The sequence below is a fragment of the Lycium barbarum genome, chromosome 2 (assembly GCF_019175385.1).
Source record: "Lycium barbarum isolate Lr01 chromosome 2, ASM1917538v2, whole genome shotgun sequence".
NCBI lineage: Eukaryota > Viridiplantae > Streptophyta > Magnoliopsida > Solanales > Solanaceae > Lycium > Lycium barbarum.
Genome location: NC_083338.1, coordinates 11,362,103 through 11,370,330, shown reverse-complemented (window position 1 = coordinate 11,370,330; position 8,228 = coordinate 11,362,103). Strand labels below are relative to the sequence as shown.

Genomic DNA, 8,228 nt, shown 5'->3' with positions numbered 1-8,228 from the left:
TATATTCGTTATTGTATTCCTAATCTTCCATTACGGTTATTAGGAACCCTAGCTTAATCCATGAATCATGAATTCTTCCTCATGTGTTCTCATTATGTTTATATGAAACTTTATGATTTTTATCTAGCAAGTTACAAGCATGTTTTCAAGTCAATTATATATATAATTATGAACTATTATTATTACTCATGAATCAAGAACATGTTTGCAAGACTATGACAAGTTATCTCATGAAACCATATTACAAGATGTTTCATGAAACCATGTTACAAGTTATTTCGCGAAATCATGATTACAAGTTATTTCACGAAAATCATGGGCTTCTTAGCCAACTATATCATGTTCATGTTTTTGGGAATTGCTTAGTTAACCGAGAAGGCTCAGATAGCCTGAAACTACGTTGCCACCGTAGGATAAGGGTTGTCAGCAAGGAGGCAACACCTTCATTATGCAGTTTGGATCCTTACATACTTATTATTACTTAAATCTCATATCCCTGGCAAGGTGTGAGTGTTTTGCTAGTAGGACGCAAGTACCAGATCATGTTGTCGGTTATACTATAGTGTTCCCCACGTTACAAGAAGTTTTATATACATGTATTTCCATTGATTTACTGTTTTCAGACTTTACTCACGTTTCATGCTCATGTTCAAGTTACATTCAGTTTCAGTTCATGTCCTATACCTATGTTGTGCCATGTTCTTCATTTCAGCAGGTTTTACATACTAGTACTATTCACCATGTACTAACGTCCCTTTTGCCCGGGGCCTGCACTTCACGGTGCAGATACCGATTTTCAGGAGCTTACACCTGCGCAGTAGGATCACTTCAGTTATCAGCTTATTGGTGAGCCCCACTCCTCTCGGGGTTCAACATGGAGTCTGCATTAGTATTCAATTTATGGTAGTCCAGGGCCATGTCCTGGTAGCTAGTATTCAGACATGTTTTAGAGGTTTCATAGACAGATGTTAGTCCACAGAGTTAGTTATGCTTTCATGTTTGCAGACTGTTATGTTTTCATGATATTTCATGCTACGAGATAATTTCAAGACTTTATTCCGCAAATTACATTTTCATGATTCATTTAAATTGCATCATATAGATTATATTGTTTTGATACCCATGTTGACAAGCAAGCCATGAGGTTCGCTCGGACACATGCAAGCAAGGCCCGAGTGCCGTATTACGCCCAGACCATGGTTCGGGGCGTGACAACTTTCTTCTTTATCCTTCAAAATATATTGGGAAAACAAATTCTAGTGATCTTTCTTTTTGGCTTTTTAATCTATTAGAAAAAATAAAACATGTTAGTAGTGCGCGTAGTTGAAGTGATATTCTATTTCATGCCAACCAAACTACCTCACATTTTCAAACGTTTGATTAAAACTTATTTTCTAATAAATTGCAAAATCATTAGTTAGGCCGTTTGGTTATAATGTTGTTGTTAAAGTCCACGAAGCACTTTTTGATGAGACATACCTGCTCAAATACAACTAATAACAAATAGTTTAATAAACATTATGGTAGCTGCAGTTTAATTAAAATTCATGATTTAAATAATTGTATTTTGCTTGATAGGGAGGAGAAAACGTAACATGTGCTCTTCAAAAGTATTCCTTTTATCGAGCAGAAGCAAAAGAAGACTTTTAACATTTTATATTTTTTTCTCCCTCTTTTTTATTATTAAATTTATATAACTAATTATAAATATTAATTTTTTGAACATGAATTCGGATTAATCCACTTTGAATGACTCTAAAAAAAAGTAGTTCGGTGCACTAAACTCCCGCTATGCACGAGATTCAAGACCCGAACTCGAATTCAATTTATTCCTTCATCTATAAATTGAATTACAATCTTAAAATTTGTGATCAAATACATACTATACTTCTTGTTTTGGCACTATCCGCGGATGCATTCCATTCAGAAATAAATAAAAGGTAAAATGGTTAAATTTGTTCTTTTACTATAAGAAAATGATTAAAGTTAATCCTCCGTTATATTTTGGGGAAACAACGCGCGCATCCCCTCAAACCAAAATAATTATCTGCCCATACCTTCATTACTTTCGTTCCTCCAAGAAAATAAAAAATTATTTATCCGAGATGCCCCCAAATTATGATACTGGTATGTAAATATACTGAGATGGTATCATGGAAGACTGCTTTCAGGTCTTCTTTTAGTCCTCCATGATACCATCATGATTTATAAATATATTGAGATGGTATTATGGATGATCATGTTCATTTATTCAAAAAAACACAAGTTTCTCGAAAAACCCCTATGATACCATCATCTTATACATATATATATATATATATATATATATATATATATGGTATCATGGAGGACTGCTTCGATCCTTCAAAGAGACACTTTTCAGGACCATGAATACCATCGTGGTATATAAATATACTGAAATGGTATCATGAGGACTAAGAGAAGGACTTCTTAGTCCTCCATGATACCATCATGACATATAAATATACGGTGATGATATCATGGAGAAAGGGTTTTGAGAGAGAGGGTACGTCGGGTAAATAGTTTTTGGGTGAGGGGGTATGATAGGCAATTAGTTTAAGAGAGACATGAGCGGATAATTATTTTGTATTGTAGGGATATTTGAGTTAGTTTTACTTATATTTTTTGGGAGTCCGTAAGCTAGAGTTGTTGATTTCTAATGCTTATAATAAACCAGTTTTTATTTAGCGGAGGAAGGGTCCATGACTTAGTAAATGTAGAGGTAGTGAAAATGATGGGGCTCATGACGATATTGATGGTGACACTTGTGGTTGAGGGGTAGAAAGTGCTAATGATAAAAGAAGTGAAGTGGACGGGATAGAATATGGTGGTAGTAAAGTGACATGTCACGTGACGTTTATCACATTAAATGTTAATGACATATGGGATTGAATGTCTACCTTAAAAATTCTAACGGAGGAGAAATATTTTTTAGACACCTACCTAACATCAGGAGGATAAAATCATTTTTTTTGCGCGGATTGTCCTTCATTTAGTATGGTCTTTAATTTTTGTCCCTCAAATTGCTAGTTTTTAATTTTTGTCCTTCGCTTAGAAAAGTGATCAAAAATACCTCAAAGGTTCTGAGTTCGAACCCCGCTCAGTAAAAAAAAATAAAAATTGCCAAGCAAGGCTTTATAAAAAATCTACCTTATGCGGTAAACTTTGTCTTAAGACATAACTAAAAGTCTGACTTATAAGACCACCCAACGGAGGGCAATGTGCAAATTGTCCGGAGAAAATTAATCATTTTTCATGTAGTAGGAAGGCAAATTGACCCTTTTCCCTAAATTTAATTAGGTTATTAGAAAAAGAAAAGGGGAAAAGGTAGACTGAACTGGAAGAATCTATTTCTGTGACACACAGACACAAACAGAACAGTCAAAAATTACAAAAGACCTTGTGGCACCTTTTCTAGAGGGGTGAATAAATTATGTTTGACTCACAAAGGTATAAGCTTCAACATTAGCAATAATATAATATACTACTACTAGCAGAGCACCAAATAATATACTACTACTAGCAGAGCACCAAATCAAGCTTCCTCTCTCTTTATTCCAATCTTTCTCTGGTAAGCTGAAGACAACCTTAAGTGCTACTCACCAAAAACACAGTTTCTTTAGCATTTATATAGGTGGACTTTTGTTTCATCTTAGATTATCTAAAGTGGTTTCATTCTTGTTTTTTGTTTTGTTTGGCACACAGTAAGATTTAGGTTCCATGTTGGTCTCTTTACATTAAAAAACTTTAGCCTTTTGTTTCTTCAGCATTTATATAGGTGGACTTTTGTTCCCTCTTAGATTATCTAAATTGGGTTCCATGTTTTGTCTATGCTTGTTTCTTGATATTCAAAAGCTTGATAGGTGAACAAATATGTAATTTTTCTAATCTGGATGCAACTTACCTTTCTCTTGTCTTTTAGGGCAATTTGTTGGCTTAACCTTTTTTTTTTTTTTTTTTTTTTTTTTTTTTTTTTTTGCATATTCAGAAACCAATTGGGATTATGCTATTGGTGAAGTTTTCAAATTAGCAGCACCAAGATTGGGAGGTTTTGTAGTTAGCAATGGAACCTATGAACTATGCTTTGGAAGGAAGTGGCTTGTTGTTTCCTGATAATATACCAACATTTGCAAGAAGTAGAAATATGCTAAAGGATTGGAGCTTGAACCCCTTTTGTAATGTTGATAAAAACATGTTTGTCCCTAGTCAAGAAATAGATGTAAATACAGAATTCCAAGAATCAGGAATTGCTGATATTTTGAAGAAATGTACCGCGAGTAATCAATTGTCAGGAGGTTTACATGCTGAAATAGCTGATAATTCTAGGAAGGTGTTTTTATCTACTTCTGTAATTAGTTTGGACCAAATTGTGGGAGAAGTGGAACGTGAAGCGAGATTTAGTCATATGGGTAATAAGTCTAATGATCCAATATCATCGCCAATTGGATTGAAATTGGAGCAGTTGGTTCATAATGGAGAAGTCAGGAGTAGTCAATCTCCAAAAGGAAGTTCAGTTTCTCTATTGCCAACGGAAAAAGCCCGTTCTCATTCTCCTGTCTTTCAAGTTCATGGTCATATGGAGGAGGATTCGACTGTTTATAGAGAAATCAAGAGTAATTCGTCTTTGATGGAACCGTTGCTATTAGGAAAAAAGTTGAGGACCACAAATTTGCATTCTCAGGTTCCTCTGTGCCAAGTTTATGGTTGTAACAAGGACCTGAGCGACTCAAAAGGCTATCACAAAAGGCACAGAGTGTGTGAGGTACACTCAAAAACTTCTAAAGTTGTCGTTAATGGCGTTGAGCAAAGGTTTTGTCAGCAGTGTAGCAGGTATAGTCTAGCTTCTATTCTGCTTTCTTCTGTTGTGTTGTAAAATCTCATTAGGTTGGAACACATCAGTGACCTAGTCAAAATTATAATATGACTCCATTTGGTAATGCGAATTCATCAATGTTATTGGGTTTGATCTAGGGAAATTGGTTACCAGTTTGATAGTTTTCGTATGAAGCTTACAAATCCAAACAAAGGGCAAAATCTTGTGGATAAAAACGAATATGGAGAAAGTGTAACAGCCCAAACCCATAGCATGTATTGTCCGTGTTGGTCTAACAGGACTCACGGATTTGTCTTTTGGGCTACGCCATCATCGAGTCCAAAAGCGCGTGCACCATGTGCCATGTGTTATAAAGCTCCTCACTTTCGTCTCCCATTTCGATGTGGGATTTGCTTAAGGTGTTGTGTAGACCCCTTCTACAGAAGCTTTCCAGCCTAAAAGCCTGCCAATCCTTCTCTACTGCCCTCGTCGGCCCACCCTTCATCATGGGCATCACAGAAAGATACGAAGCAGAGGGCATAGAACTATTACTTTGTTTCCCTCATTGATAATGTTTTAGCGAACTCTCAGAGAAAAGAGAGTGACTCACTCTGAGAATTCCTTTTCCAACTGCCTAGATTTTCGATCTCTACTTTAACTTGAGCTGAACCGTTTCTGTAAACTTGACTTTGGATGAATGAGGGAAAGCTGTAGTAGGGTGAAGGAATATAGATAGTTGCAGTTTTTCATTTGTGGAGTCCTCCAAATCCATTTTGTTATCTGAATAATCCTTAAGTAAAAACTACTCTCTGTGGTTTAGCGAAGACGGCTAGCTTAGATCTTGAAGTTAGCTACTCTTCTAGATATTTTTATCCATCCTAGCTTAGACTTTTGTGACCTTTCTGAGATGCAGGTTTCACTTGCTGGCAGAATTTGATGAAGGTAAACGCAGTTGTCGCAAACGCCTTGCAGGCCATAATGAGCGCCGAAGAAAGCCTCAATTTGATACTCACTGGGGTAAGCTTCATAATATCCCCTCTTTTAACCATTCTCAACTTGGTCGATTGTATTTGAACTTAGGAGTACTCCAACAATGTTTTAGTTCTAGTGGCATGATAATGCTTTAATTCCTCGTCGAATTTATTCATTTTTTGTATGTCGAGAAACTTGAGTCGTTGCAACACCATCTTATTTTGCATTTTCCTATCTAGTACGTATACTACTTCGTGTTTTGTTTTTCAATTTTTGATTTGCTAGTCACATCGGTTAAATGCTTAATAACTCTCTTTGCTTCCGGCACTACCATGTTTTATATGCTTTGCGGACAAACTATTTTCCGTTTGATTGAGTGTTACTATGTGCACATGGCAGGTTCAAGGCTAATGGAGATGACTTCAGAAAAGAGAGTTCCATTTCATTTCCCTGAAATACATCCCAACAGTTCCTTTTGTCAAGAACAATATGAAAACCATAGCAAGCGCATCAAATTGGAACAGTTACCAGCAAAAAGTCTCCAGCGTCATCATGTAATGAGAAAAGAAGATTCATCTAAGATTCATGCCAGGGCAACACAGTCAGTTCAAGAATTATGGGCAGGGCAAAACTCCGCTTGTGCTCTCTCTCTTCTGTCAGAAAATCATTGTGCTTACCTTAAAAGAGATCGTAATCTTGAGAAGTTTTGCGGAATAAGTGATTCGAGAAGCTTTATGTTCAATCAATTGTATCCATCTGAAAATTTTGGAAAAGATAGGATCATCCAAGTTCTTGATGATCACGGTCAGGATGTTTCAAGTGAAGTTCTAAGAGAAAGACACGTTCAAAGATCAAATTCTATGACCGTGGATTTAGTTCAGTTGTCGTCGCACCTGCAAAGAGTGGAGCAGCTGAAAAATTCTGTCCAAGTGAAGCAGGAAAGTGAAATCTTCCGTTGTTTTACTACTACATGAGCATTAAGAAAGCTTCAAGGTGTGTAAACATGTCCAGTTGAACGTTAAATGCTTCTTTCTTTTCCATCACGATTTAGAATTGATTTGCCTTTGCTGGTAGTAAATCAATACATCTGTTTTTTTTTTTTTTTTTACCCTAGCTTAATTCATGCTTATATAATTGCAGTGTTCAATTCGATACCTGAAATTTTTTGAGGAGATTAAGCTGTTGTAAGAATGGAATTGCCAACAAGCCAAGAGGCAAAGATAGAATATTAGTAAAAGTTTGATGTCCGTCTATATTTTGTAAGTGTCAGCTAGGCCTGTGCACAAATCGGTTCAATCCGAATTTTCGAACCGATTCGAAACAATTCGGATAATTCAATTTGGATAATACAATTCGATTTCAATTTACAAATGCAATTGTAAAATATTACGGTTTAACGGTTCGGATACGGTTGGCTTCAATTATCAACCGAACCGATCCGAACAAACCGAATTTATATGCCACAAGTGACTAATATGACTAATTTGGTATATGTAATGTGGTGTTGGCGGATTTGTATGCTTGCACAAGTTTTCAAGCTCTTGTTTTGCTATTTATATGCTATTATGCTTGCAAGTTTATGATTTTTTTCTTGGTTAATATCTTGGTTATAAGGCTGCAAATTTAGGATCTCATGCTTTTTTGTTATGTTTACTCTAAAATTGAAATGAAATAGTTACTTGTTTAAATTTCGAATAAACCGAACAAATCGATTTGTGTAACCGAACCGAAATAATAAAAAACAAATCGAATTGAACCTAGAATGGATGGAGTTTGATTGAAAATTTTAGAAAGTCGAAATTCGAAATTTCAACTCGATGATGGCCAAAACTAAACCGAACCGATTCGTGCACAGGCCTAGTGTCAGCCGTATTTTTCAATTTAATCCCTTTGTTGCATCAATTGCTCAATTGTATAGAACTATTTTGTGGAAACAACACTGTTTTTCCATACTTGTGCTGTGTGTTCGAGGAATATTGCAGTATATATGATATTTGTACATATTTAGTAGATTCTCAACTCATATACGGGGTCTGAGCTAAAACTATTGTTTTTACAACCATAACGTGAAGCCTTTCATCAGCAATTTGTGTGACGCAAAATTCCATTTCCTCATAGAGAAAAAGTAGAAATGACTCACTTTGTGGTAAGAACTCAACCTTTTTGATGCCTACTTGCTATAATTTTTTAAATTCAACACTTCTGAAGCCAGCCATAACTGTGAGCCGTGGCGAAGGCAGAGTTTTCACCAAAGAGGATTAATATTTTATATTACAGGTAATTTTCTGCGAAGGGCGTCCCCCTTCCCTCTTCTAGTTTCGCCCCTACCTGAGAGGCATGATCTATAATACCTTGGCATGAGGCATTGCTGATAATGAAATTGGATTCATATAGTACTACTTACCTACGGGGGCGGAGCTAG

At 36.0% G+C, this 8,228-nt stretch overlaps 1 protein-coding gene across 3 annotated transcripts; it reads left to right on the top strand.

The window, feature by feature from the left end:
- Positions 1–3,416: 3,416 nt before the first annotated feature.
- On the top strand, positions 3,417–7,345 carry LOC132626170 (squamosa promoter-binding-like protein 6). 3 transcript variants are annotated; one of them, XM_060340933.1, is made up of 5 exons: positions 3,417–3,592; positions 4,010–4,851; positions 5,748–5,851; positions 6,206–6,799; positions 6,947–7,345. In XM_060340933.1, exons 2-4 carry the CDS (start codon positions 4,085–4,087, stop codon positions 6,778–6,780), a joined length of 1,446 nt encoding a protein of 481 aa, XP_060196916.1. In that variant the 5' UTR covers positions 3,417–3,592; positions 4,010–4,084; the 3' UTR covers positions 6,781–6,799; positions 6,947–7,345. The 3 variants fall into 3 exon arrangements, with proteins under 3 accessions (XP_060196916.1, XP_060196915.1, XP_060196917.1); XM_060340932.1 differs by lacking the exon at positions 6,947–7,345 and having other exon boundaries at positions 6,206–6,905; XM_060340934.1 differs by lacking the exon at positions 6,947–7,345 and having other exon boundaries at positions 3,417–3,655; positions 6,206–6,905.
- Positions 7,346–8,228: the final 883 nt, after the last annotated feature.

Excerpts from the sequence above, each read along its gene's own strand:
- LOC132626170 (XM_060340933.1), top strand. The coding sequence starts at position 4,085 with ATGGAACCTATGAACTATGCTTTGGAAGGAAGTGGCTTGTTGTTTCCT. Across the intron at positions 4,852-5,747 it reads TTTTGTCAGCAGTGTAGCAG|GTTTCACTTGCTGGCAGAAT; the intron begins GTATAGTCTAGC and ends TCTGAGATGCAG. Across the intron at positions 5,852-6,205 it reads TCAATTTGATACTCACTGGG|GTTCAAGGCTAATGGAGATG; the intron begins GTAAGCTTCATA and ends TGCACATGGCAG.